The following is a 14,275-nucleotide window of genomic DNA, read 5'->3' on the forward strand; positions in this document are numbered from 1 at the left end:
GGGTGCGGATGCTGATACTAGCCCTAAAGCGGTTCTCTTATCAATGGCGCGACGTTTGAACAGGTTTACGCCAGCGCCGACAGCGCGTGTCGCCCAGCGATTTAAAAAGCAAACCCCGCTGGTTTTGATAAGGTAGCGCGGCATGCAAATCCTTCCGCGCAGTGTTTGATAAGGTACCGATGCTGGTGACCGGCCAGCTTTCGATGCTTCTCTTTTCTCCTGGGGTTATTGTTTGCTGGAAAAACACGCCCGTCCAAACTCTTCAAACATGTGTTCTGGGGCTAAATCACAGTATTTTCACAACAAAAAAAGTTCGACAAACCACGTATCAACAACGAAACCCGGAACAAGCTTGGGAAAAAAAACGTAACTGCAAAAAAATTTGAACACGAAAAAGAAAATTACATATAATGTTCCAAAATAAGAAAAACAAAAACAAATATAATGATGACTACTTTGTAACAATTATTTAATAGCTTTTTTTCCCGTTTCTTGAATGGTACCATCGTAATTAAACAAGTCCTCCGTTATCATCATCATGACTATCGCCGCCGCACGAGCCAGCGATCGACTGCTGCCGTGCGCGTGTTCTTTCGGTCATCGGCATGACATTCGAATGCTTCTGCAACATGGACGGCCTAAGCCACGATGCACAGTTGAGGTCTCGGCGGACTCGCAACGAAGAAGAGAGACGGCACCATGAACGAGATCTCGCGAGGTGTGCCAGCAGGCGACTGCGGCCGTGCACCCCAGCCCGTCCGAGCACTGGGCTCGGCAAAAAGAAACAAGGTGAGTGACAAGAGCCCTGCCGCTTCTTCGTTCTGCGCTAAGCTAAGCAGATTTTCTATGCCCCTTAGAGCATACGAGCTACGTGTATTCAGTGCGGCGCCTTTAGTAACATATTCACCTTTCAGTCACTGTTGCCGTCTACAGTCGTGTAGTTCATCCAGTTTTCAGGAAAAAAAAAACTAAGTGGAGGCCGTCCGCATGGCATAATAGGAAGCTCAGGGAACCGTGCGCCGGTCCCCGGCTCAGCAATTATGCAATTCTCTTTCACTACATTTGAGAGGAACCCATAAGAATTCGCGAGGACCAGGAACCAGTTCTACGCAGATGTGCGTGCATGTATCGCCGCCCGCAGAATTAGCTTCATTTAGCATACCGGAGTCGTATTAGCATAGACGTATAATAGTTTACCACACGCCTCCTGCGCACGTGCAGTGGCATTGGTGCGGCCAGGTGGGGCAGCTGCGCATGCGCAACGGGCGTCCTGTACACCGGCATACGTTTACGCTAGTAGAGACTTTTAGCTCTGCGCATTTACGTTCCTTAAAGCGGCAGACTGGGCTAGTTGGTTTTACATCTTCATGAAATGGCTGCGCGAAAGCAAACACACACAGACAGAAGGGAACAAGCGCTGAATCAGCGCTTGTCCCCTTCTTACTGTCTGTCTTTGCTTGTGCGCTGCCATTTCATTAAGACTTACGTTCCGCTCCGCTTAGAGCCCACCCAGGGAAGCGCCAGCGGAGCGTAGCGCGCGTAGAGTTTTGCCGCAGCGTCTAAAATGCCCGAATGTGCGTATTAGTAGAGCGGAGCGCTGTGCTGCCCCAGCTTTTGATCAAAAGCGGAGTTACGCTTAAACGAATTTGAATCACGCTTCCTTTTATATAGGTACACTAAAATTGCTAAATAAAGGCATTACTCGTGTTTCTTGTGTATGCTGTAACATCAGTGGTCCATATCATCTAATAGTAAGAGTTTCGTGTTTGTGATGGTCAAGTCAAGCCGAAGCTCCGCGAGCACTCCACTGGAATGACTACACGATCGAGTGAGCGCGCAGCGCTGTAAATTTATTCGCCTGTATGCGTACGCATTCTTAAATCCTGATCTGCCTAAGCACATTTTGGTTGCTGGCTGATCAGGCAGCAGGTGGATAAATAACTCTATATGCATACATTTCTTGTCTACACAGACATGCTAATATAGAGAAAAAAAGGCTGTGAACACAAAATAGCACACACGAGATAACTCAAACTATACATCAAGGAACTACATTTGCACACCATTTGCACACCAAAACACAATCGTAATCCTACGCTTGTTATTTGCAATACATTGATAATCGGGAATTTCATTAGACACCGCTGGTTCCCAATAATTGCGTATCTTTTTATCATAGTTTGTATAAACCCATGGCTTAACAAAATGTTCCGTTTTTCTCAAGCGGCGCCACATCGAGAGGAGTAAACGAACGTAGAGGTCCAAACTGATCCCAATACGGAGCGAGCGACCTGGCTGGTACAGAAAGAATCGAGGCGTTGCCTGAACCAGGCGCATGACGTCAGGATTACAACGATCTTTTTTTGCAGACTGCGGCGAGGTCAGTCCACTTACCTGGAACTCCAACTTGAGATATAAACACGGAGCGCATATATGTAGAAGTCATAATTTATCCTAGGGTGTGGTTGTTTAGCTGTCACCTGCTCCATCTGCCTTGAATGCCGAAAGGTTTGCGCGCCTACGGGTGCGTGGATTGTTACGGCTAACACGCGAACACTTCATTGCAGCATGCGCTGCCGCGCGTCAAAACATACTGGCGCAGGCGTAGAGGGGCCTGTAGGAACGAAGGAAGGCCTCAGACGTTGCTGGCACATATCCATTACGGGGGAGAGGCCAATATACAGGCGGGTATATTGCTGGATACAGGAAAGTTTTGACGGGAAAAGGAGTGGTAATAGGATGTAGCCTGATAGATTGGAAGACGGAAGGACAGGGGTCCTGTTAACTTGGAGATCGAAGACGGGACAATGGCTTAATGTGCATAATAGTATACAAAGCCTGTAATGTTCCAATGTCGTACTGACTGAGTGCAGGAAGAAGAAATTAGAATGGGAGGCGCTGCGTTTCTTGGAGAAAATTTTGCACAGCAGAGCGCACACTCCTTTCGCTTCGTCCAAGCAAAGAAGCGCCAATTGAAAGAACAACCGCGGAAGACACAGGCAAGCCCAGTTGATGAAATGAAATTTGCAAAAGACGCTTCCTCAAATGAAAGAAGCGGCGGCAGAACAGCAGGAAATGATCTATTGTCTCAGGTTCGTCACAAAAAGGGCACAGTGGGGAAGCCGCCAAGCCAGATCTGTGAAGGTAGAAACTTAGAAGTGGAACCCGGCAACGCGAGCGCGTGAAAGAGACCTCTAGTCGGCGTGAGCGCCAGTCTTTGCTACTCAAAGGATGCAGAAGATGCTGATATTCGGGAGATGATGTAAGAGTCGAGGCAGCAAATTCCTGAAATATTGTGTAGCTGCGAAACCTCACCGCAGCTGTATATGCGCACGTTGGTAGGACAGCAACAATTCGGCCGCAGAGAGAAGCTCTTGCTAAGGAATCTGCAACCTCATTTAAGTGAAAACCCATGTGACCTGGTACCCAAAGCAACCTTACCGAATTTAGATGAAGCGGAATCAGGAACCTAAAGAGGCGTAATGCCCGAGACTCAGTGGGTGAGGATAAGGAAGAGCAAATGGACAGAGAGTCTGTCATAACCACAACCTGGGAAACGGTAATTTCTAATTTTCGTAAGGCTACGATTACTGCTAATAATTTAGCCAGAAAAATGGGAGTGAAGTCAGGAAGACGGAGAGAAAAAGACGAATCCAGTGAAGGCGAAAACATTCCCACACCTGCCTTCTCGCGATCCTGCGAGGCATCGGTAGCAATAAGAACATGACAGGGAAAGGACCTTAGGTGGTCCTGCAACAGACCCTTAAAGAAGCGGGAAGGGCTGCAGCTTTGCAATCGATGGGAAAATGTCATCGAATTCAATCTGGACAGATGATGAGTTGTTATACAATTGGCGGACATCTGTGAAATGAATATTTATGGGATCAAGGAGGGTCTGCACGTAACATATCTGCGGGGTATGCAAACGAGACCAGGCCGCCCTAAAAAAGGCGGAAGGTTGACTAAGAAATATTATACTGGAAGCGTGAAGAGCTGAGTCGCACAATTTTAAAAACGTTTGAACTTTTAAAACGCGAAACCTAACTGATAACGATGGCATTCGCGCCTCAAGGTGCAGAACAGCATTGGCGACATATTTTGGAAGCCCAAGACAAAGGCGCAACGCCTCACGCTCCAACAGCATAAGAGGGGAAGTTTATAGGCAGGAGCTCCCGAGAATAAAACACACCCGAACTCCAAAATTTGGCAGACGTACATTTTATAAATCGTCAGAAGTGTATGCCTTCTCATGCCTGAGCTAGCACTACAAAGCCTACGGAGGATACCAATGACCCGAACTCCTGTTGCAGAAAGTTGCTCAATGTGCGGCCGCCTGGAAAGAGTAGAGTCGTTTACTACTCCGAGATACTTCGCCGTCTGAACTTCAGGTATTATGTTATTTCTATAGACCAGGCAGATATTTACAGGAACAGAAACTGGAAGTACTAACAATGCGCATTTCTTCACATTAAGGGACAGATGAATTCTTCCTAACCAGTTGTCAAGAACATTGAGGTAATTTTGCAGGGTTCGATAAAGAGTGTGAATGTCACCTGCTGTTGCAAAAAATGCAATATCGTCGGCGTACACATAAGCTTTCACATTTTGAATGCATGGAATTGAGCTTGGAAAAATGTTAAAAAGAACAGGTGAGAGAACTGATCCTTGCGGTACACCTCTTGTCTGTGGAAATCTCCTTGAGGAAACACCATTTTGGCAGCAGTAAAATTGTCTATTTTCCAAAAAAGCAGAAATCCAGGCTACAAAATAGCATGGGAAGCTCAGTTCTTGTAATCTTAGTAATAGAGTCGAGTGCTCAACGCTGTCGTATGCTTTACTGACATCCAAGATGACAAGCGCCGCAAGCTGTTTTCTATTGCGAGCTAATTTAATACGGCTCTCTTGGTCAGTATGAGCACACCAAATTGAACAAGCCGGCCTGAACCAATTTGACATGGAGTCAATAGAGCATTTCCTGAAATGAATGACATGACACGGCTGAGAAGGACCCTTTCCAACAATTTCAATAGGTTCGATGTTAAGGAAATAGGGCGTATATTGTCTAAAGTTAAGCCCTCCTCTTGCTTTTTAAGCAGTGGAACTATTTCAGCAAGATGCCACTCATGCGGTATCCAAGGACCTTTAATAGAATGGTTAACTAGAGCCAACAGGTCTGCAGGAGATTCATTGAACAAAATTTTGATCATAGATGAAGTGACCTTATCGGGGCCAGGAGCCGCTGGGGATAAGCGCAGAGCAATTTGCGACAGCTCAGGCGTAGAGACCTCAGTGAAATCACTTGAGGTGCATGTAAATATGGTAGGAGAAGGTAAGGCAGATGTAAAGCGAAGTCTAAGCCACACGCAATATCCTCTAAGGCCTTTGCGATGTCAGCAGGGGACTGAACGAGGGATTCAATGTTGGCAGCCGGTGGAATCACCTTGATGCGACTCATGAAATTAAACAAAGCTCGTTTATTTCCTGATTGTGAAAGAAAATCGTAATGATTTGTATTATACTCCTCCTTTGCACGGGCGACGGTGCGCTTAAATGTTGCTGCAACATACTTATAATCCAACCAATTTTTTGGGCATTGATTGACAAGAAGTTTCTTCCAAGCTGCTTTCCGTCGTCTATATGCACGCGTGCACTCAGCATTCCACCAATTGTTCGCGATTGCACCCTTGGTTCTCTTAACCAAAAATTCAGACTTTTGCCCTGCATGGTCCAGTACTTAACACAGATGTGCAGCCTTGCTTTCGGCACTTGTCGGTACGCAAGTGTCTGAAGTGATTTGGAGGGCTGATTTTAGCGTGTCTTTAAAGCAACTGTAATTTAATTACGTGAGCTGATGTCGCCCAGGAAGAGTTAATTTACACGCAAACTTGAAACTAATCGGTAGATGATCACTGTTTGTTGCATTGTCAACAGGCGCCCAAGACATAACAGACACTCCTGTGGAGGAAAAAGTTAAATCTAAGGCGGAGCGGCATTGGCTCCGAACAAACGGTAGGCAGTCCGGAATAGTTGCAAATCAAGTTGTTGTCAGCAGCCCAATCAAATAGTCTCGAACGAAAACTGTCTGTTTTAAACCCCCACGCCACATGGTGCGAATTGAAGTCTCGAAGTAATAGAACCAGAGATCGGCTACTAGACATGAGTGAGTCAAGTGGCCCAGTGTTACGCACACCAGACGGGAAATATGCATTAGCTACCGTAAAGGGCTGGTGACCTGGGACGCTGATGTCAACCGCAAGGATTTCACATTCATTGTCCGCATATTGGAAAGAAATGGATGCCCTGTGGCAAAACTTTGTAGAGATGAGCACTAACAACCCTCCCCCTCGTGATGACCGGTCAAGCCGGAAAGGACGGTAATTCTTGAGATTATAATTGAAATTAGAAGTTAGCCATGTTTCCTGTAAAGCAACTAAATCTGGTAGAAGCTGATTGCATAGGCAATTTAAATCTGTTGAAGCTGAGAATATAGATCGACAATTCCACTGTAGTACACTTAAGAACCCAATCTTGGCGGAGGTGCCGCAGCCGCGACTGCCTTTTCTAGAATCCTGGTCTTAGCATTTTGACTTGCGTTACTTTTCTTTGTCTTTGACTGGGGGCAAGATGGGCCTGCAATATTCAGAGGAGACCCACTTCGTTTCTGGGCGCGTAGATCAGACTCCATATCCATACAGTCTATAGAGGATGAGTCCATAACGCTGGTCGAAGGAGAGGCCTGAGAGGTCTTTTGTGGCTCACATTGTTTTTGGCCCTGTGGAGCGGAATCGATTACTACAGAAGGAGGAGTAGCTTCCGAAGCCAAACAAGACAAGAGCGGAGCGGTGGACGCCTGCAGAAGATTGGTCATCTGTGCAGCTATGACCTGCGAAATGCACGCGGACACGGTTTCCATAATGCGACCCATTGCGTTTGCCACAGCTTTCTCAACTGTCGCTGTAATAGCCTGGGACCAACTAGAATCCATTATGGGTGGGCATTTGGCGGCCACACTAGAGTAGCCTGAAGCTCTCTCCTTGACTGCGGCAAAAGCCTCTCTCTGCGTGCATCTGCGCTTGTCTATAAGTTCGAGCACCTTAATTTCTTGTGCTCGTGCAGGACAGTCAGGTGAATTAGCAGGGTGAGCACCGCGAAACAAACAACATTTCTCTTGCTGTTCAGGACATTCCTCTCTACAATGACATTTCCCACAGGCACAGCAGCGTAAGGCCGATTTGCAGGCTTTGCCGCTGAGGCGAAATCACCAGCAGTTTGCACACTGAAGGGGCCGTGAGTTAAAGGCATCTACTCGAAAAACCAATGGCCACACCTCAATCTCTGACGGGCAAAATATTCCTGCAAATGTGGCAATGCCGGACTCCGTATACGACGTTTGCAGTCATATGCGTCGTCTTCTCAAGCGATGAAGCGAGTGAATAGGAGACGATGCGAAGCACCGCCTCCAGCTCCCTCTGCGCCATTTCGCTTCGATGTGCAGTCGCGTGTTTATATTAAGTGTGGACATGCCTTTCCGTGCGCATTGCGATACAACAGGACAGTTGGAGGCGCATCAAATCTTTTTGGTATAGTTTCTCTGTCGTATGTGCGTCGTCAATCTTCTAAGGGCTCGCAGCTAGAGGACGGCTACACGGACTACACCTTATGTGATGCATTTCAACCTTGCAGGAGCCGCTGAGCGACGTCGCCTTCAGAGGCGTCGGCTGGAGATCCTGAGCAGCAGGAGGCCGCCTTACTTTCTAGTGCCATGCAGTCATCCACGCGCTTTCCCCCCTCTTGATGACTACCGGAGTCTCTGCGAGCACCATCTCAGCTTTTACGAGCGCATTCGTGGCGCACAAATCCCTGGCAGTGTGGCAGGTATGTCTTCAAGAAGAATTTCCGCACAGTTGTGCATATTTTTTGCCTACTCACTTACTAATTTATTCTTAGTTTCAGGTAAGAAAATATTGGGTACCTAGTTAGCCGGAACTATGGCGGATTTTGAGAGCCCAGAAACGTAGAGAAAGTATAGCTCATGGTGTCCCCACCACCTCGCTTCAAAGCGGCCGTTAATTATCCGCAATATCATTGGTTATATATTCATTTGTGCATCGTCGTTACGCAGGCGCCACCTTTCGAAATGCAGACTTTTATTTCAAGTTGAGAAAATTATATTTTCTTCTTCTGGCAGCGAAATCGTGATGCTTACCTGGCTTATATTTAACATATTAAGTGGTCCTAGTGTTGAAAATGGGCCACTTGTTGGCACACTAACTGGATGGATAACGAAAAGCGTTCGTCTCCCATTGATGACCATGCAGCGAGCTATACAAATGAAAATTAAAGGTGTGACGTTGAGAAACAGGAAGAGAGCAGACTGGGTCAGCGAACAAACGAGTTTGTAGCAGCAGCAGCACCGGTCTCAAGCAACACATTCGGCACCGGTGACGGCGTCGAAGAGCGTACCGGTTGGGCTCCCGCCTCGCGCTTGTTTCTTCTAGCTAGCTCTCGGCAGCGCATCGTTCTTTGGCACCACTGTCAATAAATCTCCATGTATATCCTAGACCTGGCCTCTGACTGTTTGTCGCGACACGTTAGACATCCTAACCGAAATCAAGAGGAAGAAATGAGCATGCGCAGGTCATGCGTTGCAAGGGCAAGATAATCCTTAGCGAAAAAGGCTGCGATAAAAGAGCATATCAAACACATTGTATTATTTCATATTTTTTGCAATTTTGTCCCTGTGCTTAAATTGCAAAACCAACAGTTTAATCCTGAGTATGCTATGAGTAGTATTTTGAACATTCTTACAAATGAATCCAAAATACATTTTTTTCCGCTGAATATATTCATTATACTTTAAAAATATATTAAACATATACATTAGAAGTATAAAATTACTACACTAAAATAAATCACTTCGGCTTAAAAAAGGCGTCTTACACGGATTTACAGCTTGTGACTGATCAATGTTGTCAACAGCAGAAGTAATGACTGATCCGGCTATAAGCATCAGGAGACAGACAATCCAGAGAAAACGCGTTCTCATCAAGAAGTCTACGACAGTGGAAGGCCAAGTGAGGGGACCTTTACGGGAAAGATGTCGCCACACAGGAAATGCAAACAGAAAGTGAAGTCAGCAAACAGAAACTGCCCCGACAAGCGTGATACTTGTCTTGGCTTATGTATACCCCTCGAGAGGCGACACATTATCTTGCCCGGTGAGGCGTTGTGGGCCCCCAAATTATCGCACAAGTGTCGGAGTGGTCGCATTCGAATCTGGGGTTTATAGAACCGAATTGGTGGTCGGAACTTGCGTCAGGCATCAGACAGGAGCCGAACTGTCAACCAACAAATACATGGGCATCTATGGGAGCCGGATGGCGTTGCCAGTCGGGGTCCTTTTCCCTGGCATGTTCGGGCCCGGAGGTGCGCATGGCGCCCAGGCCCGTATAATGCTATCACGCTGTCCACACGTAATATGAATAAGTGGTGATTGCCTTCCTGCTGGATGTTACCGTAAACGAATGGACGACAGAAATGAGAGAGTTTTCACTGTTTCCGGAAACGTGATTTCGAGCACTAGGTTGTTCCATGGCAGCTTGAAGGGTACTGCAAATAAGCTGAAGCGGACTGCCCATTTATAAGATTAAAAGTATACTGTCGACGAATTAATTTCGTATTTACGAAAGTACACTTTAAATACACAGCCAACATGCTAATGCGATTTCACGAAACGCGATTTCCTGCACAAGGTTATTCAGCGGCAGCTTGCAGCGTGCTGCAAATGTGTTTACGCGAATACCTCGTTCGTTGGAATTTAAGTATACTTTGAACGAATTAATTTCGTATTTACGAAAGTACACTTTAAACACATTGCCAACATATCATTTCCCGAAACGCGATTTCGAGCACTATCTGCTCAACGGCAGCTTTAATTGTGTTGCAAATATGTTTACCAGGACAGCTCATTCTTTACGATTGAAGTATAATTTGGACGGTTTGCGAAAGCGCACTTTCAATACATTGCCAACATGCATAGGGCGTTTTCCGAAACGCGATTTCTAGCACGAGATTTTTCTACGGCAGCTAAAAGTTTACTTTATATACGTTCAAGCTACTACCCGTTGGTTAAAATTGATGTATACTTCAGACGAATTAATTTCATATTTTCTAAAGTAGACTTTTAATACTTTGACTAGATACTACAACCGCATGTATATATTTTTTCACGTATTTGAGACGTGCTCGAAGCAAGCTTTAAGTGACGTATTTCTGGCAAAAGTTAAGAATATACTTCGAATACCATGCGTAAAATTTTAGGAACCTATTTCCGGCATATTTTTAGTGCATTCAATGAATACAAGATATGTTTAAAGTACAATATACATATCCCGCCCTATATACCAGAGGTATTAGTTTTCGCTAAGGGAATGAATGGTCATTAAAGATTACGAAAGGGAATCCGAGAGGAGGCAAGCGTAGCAGAGGGCGGTAAAACGTTAGGCGGGCGGTTGAGGCTAGCAAGTGTGCGGGGGCAAGTTGGCCGCAGCCGGCACTTGAGCGTGTTAATTGGAGAGACATGAGAACGGCTCCGTGCAGAGCAACCAGCAGAACCGCACGCGTGCCCAAGAGAAGGAGTTCACAAGGACGACGCTGGAGACACAACTGAGAATTTTACTCGATCAAAGAATCGATCAGAGCAGGGCGCACGTGCGCGTGAGCCGGCAACGCGGACAAAAAGAAACTGAACAAAATAAAAGGAGAGGCATTTGTCCCGCAGTGCGCGTAGTTAGGATATGATGATTATGATTAATAGAACAGCCTGTACGCTGTCTTCAGACATGTTTGGAATAACTATAGCGAAATATTTCTCAGGGTTCATGAAGCGCACCGCTTCTAGCAGCGTTGAACTAGGGGCTACATGGAGAGGCGGTGCGTATTCGTAGACGAAGCACCGAGACGACACAAGCGCCTTTGCATTCTAAGCTCGTTGTTAGCGCAATTTATCTATTTATCGGGATATCTGAATGGCCTTAGAAGTGAGGGATTAATGAGTGGGGCTGTGCATACGGAAAAGCGTTCTGAAAAACTGCGCAAAGCATAGCTAGAGAACGATTATAAAAGGGCACTTTTAATGGGTAATTACAGAGTGTCCTTTTGGACCATCTTGAGCGTTACTAGTAGCAGTACACAATTTTAGGAGATGAAGAAAGGACCTAAGCGACACAAACGCTAGCAATGCCTCAGTGTTTTTGTATCTTTATCGCCGCCTGAGCATATAATATAATGACAGAGCGCATGACAAGACCTTTACGACACCATCCACTCAAGACCTGACGGGCAGTTGAATTGTTTGGTATTTTTTTCCCTTGAAATAGCGGATGAAATATGTCCCAGCAATCAACAGATGGACGTTCGCCGGGTGAAATGGTGTTATAATATATGGACTTTGAGATATCTTCCTGAACAAGGTTAAGGAAAATCTGTCCAATGCAGACGACGACGAGATCGCAAGTGCGGCAGCCTTGGAAAGTGCTTTAGCATCATAAAAATGCCTTCATCAGGGACCTTTGAAATCTTCAGGTATAGTGTTATATAGCCAGCGTAGCCGCATCCAACTCGTTTTCTTCCCCTTCGGGAGATTTCTAAAAGGTGGGAGTCAGTGCGAGCATGTCACAGCGCTGGTAAAAGAAAGATCTTGTTCACCTGCGTTTGAACAGGCAAAAAAGGATTAAATAAAAAAAAGTAAAGACGAAAGCTGATAACTTTTCCATTAAAAAGACTGGTGCCTTTTTCATCTCCCGATATAGAAGTGATATCACGACGCATTCCAGCATTTGACGCAAAGCAGCAACGTTATACGTACCTAACTGCGGTCGTGTTGGAGACCTATAATAAGCTCTTTACCTATCACGGGATACGAAAGTGTAAGGTTGCTTGCCAGCAATGACGCCAAAAATGTTTTGAAACCGCGAAGTTTGTCTAGAAGTAGTTGAGTTCAAATATAAAGATTAGCCCCAGATAATTCGATCAAAGACAACTTCTTACTTTCTGAATTGTTATGTGACAAGGGAAGGTTATTGCCGCACGGACTGCACTTCCCTTCAGCCTGCCTGTCGCGATCGTGAGACTTCAGCAAGACGTCGTGACAGACTTGCGGTACTGAGTGTCGATTTTACTCTAAACGTTCCTTTGTTTTATGCCGAATAAAGCTTGGACTCTTTATGACGAAAATTGTCTGTGTCGAACCAATTTTCCCTCACTGCCACTGCTGAAGTGACAAGGCAAATAAAGTGTGCGACGTTCGTACTTTTCGATTCCCTATTTTGCGATGCCGTCTACGTCTTACTATTGCGGTAGAGGCTATGGACTAATAGAGGTATTGCTGAGCACCTATGTTCTTATTTGAAACTGACCAGAAAAATTCTCTGTTTTTTTATCTTTTCTGCAGTGGTCAACCAGCAGCCGCCGCGCAACCAAGAACTTAGGGAGGTTGCAAGGGAGACATCACTTCAATCCCGCATACAAAGTGCGCTCTCGGACGCACTGCAGACGCTTTCTCATCTTCTCAACTTTGCCATCGGAAGAGCTTTACATGCAGTTCGTCGCATATTCCTCTATCGCTAGCATGTCTGAGAGTTTTTTTGCTGTAATAAATCATCTCATGTGTTTAATTTTCATAGTGGCTTTATTCCCAATGCGAGCTCTTATCCAAAAGACGTGGATTACAGTGACTCATATCTGCTTCTTCATTCCCATGCATGCAAGGATCTACCGTTTCTGATGCGTGTACTTTGAAAACCCGTGATCGATCGTTTTTTTCGCGGACGTAGCGATGATGACAGGAAGGTGGAGCTTTCCAACAAAGCTGTTCGTTTTTTCTGAACATCTACCGACATTGTAAATGGAGAAACTAGGCTGGGACGACAGAAACATGCAAGCATTCCAGCCATGCTGCACCTAACATCGCTGCGTGGCGATATGCGAGTACTGTGCGCAACACTGTATTCTCTATAGCAGCTTTGCAACCTACTTGTAACGTTCCCAACTGTGAAATCACAATGGTTATTGCCGCACTGTAGGGACTACAGTTCCCTTCAGCCTGCTTGTCGCATTTGCGAAAACTCAGTAAGGCGTGGTGACAAAGTTGACGTACTGAAGTGCGATTTTATTCTAACTGCGGTTTTGTTTTATTCCAAGTAAACCTTAGAATAACTGGAATCTCGCTGCCGAACCAATCTCTGCTGCTCCCCTGCGACGAACCCTTTCCCCTGGATATGCGCGCCCTTCGCGCTGGCACATGGACGTCACAGCCGCCGCAGAGCGGTGGCCTGAGCCACAGCCACCTAGGGTTGCGGCTCTTGAAAACAAAAATTCACAGGAGCCCCTAATTCCATTATGTGTTCGCAATTGGACCGCATAAGGAACTGTTGATTCCGTTGCTTGAAGTGACGTCACTCCCCTCCAGCCAAAGGGAACTTGCCCGTCTGGCGGCCCCCTTCCCTCACCTAATCATCCGATGGAAATGCACTGGTCTGGTGACGTCACCTGCGACCACCGAATCAGCGAATTTACCTTGCGACATATTTTCTTCCCTATGCATAACGCTATCCCTTTAAGAAAATGCTTTGAGAATGTCTCATGCAAAATTAACTTTCTTTGGGTTAATTAACGCGCTAATGATTTAGTATGGCATCGCGGAGGCACTGTACTGTGCGGACAGGTTCCACGAGCTAAGAAACTCAGACGTTCAACGTTTTCCCCCGTGTTTCTTTGCGTTTTCCGTCGGGCACAAATGGCCGCTGAACTGTTTATTCGCAAGAGCTTTTAAGAAACCGTTTTTTTGGCACGTGTGGTGAAGTTTGTGGCTTGTACCGAGAAAGCCGGCAGGCGTGCACGTACAGCCTAATCCGGGCTCCGAAAGGCCCTCCACGAATCGCCACGTATAGTATGTCTTGTGAACACTTTTCCCATGGTTTCGACACACTGTCATGTTTCTCATGCTTCACGATTTGAGAATTCGAAATTTTAATATAAACATGCATTCTGCCGCTCACGCATTTCACTAAAAATCATATCCGTTGTGGTGGCTCAGCGGCTTCAGCACTCGGCTGCTGACCCTAGGGTCGCTCAATCGAATCCTAGTCGCGGTGGTCGCATTGAAATGGAAACGCGCCAGTGTGGTGGGTGATATACGCGCACGTTAAGGGACCCCAGGGGTTTGAATCAACCAAAAGTCCTCCCCATGCAGTGCGTCCCTCATTGCCCATGAGTC

The 14,275-nt window shown here is 46.1% G+C and overlaps 1 protein-coding gene across 1 annotated transcript; it reads left to right on the forward strand.

Annotated features, from left to right (window-relative positions):
- Positions 1-605: 605 nt before the first annotated feature.
- On the forward strand, positions 606-12,627 carry LOC144125188 (uncharacterized). Its single transcript, XM_077658392.1, has 3 exons — positions 606-789; positions 7,684-7,875; positions 12,452-12,627. Exons 1-3 carry the CDS (start codon positions 606-608, stop codon positions 12,625-12,627), a joined length of 552 nt encoding a protein of 183 aa, XP_077514518.1.
- The last annotated feature ends 1,648 nt before the right edge of the window (positions 12,628-14,275 follow it).

Source organism: Amblyomma americanum, chromosome 1 (assembly GCF_052857255.1).
Source record: "Amblyomma americanum isolate KBUSLIRL-KWMA chromosome 1, ASM5285725v1, whole genome shotgun sequence".
Lineage (NCBI taxonomy): Eukaryota > Metazoa > Arthropoda > Arachnida > Ixodida > Ixodidae > Amblyomma > Amblyomma americanum.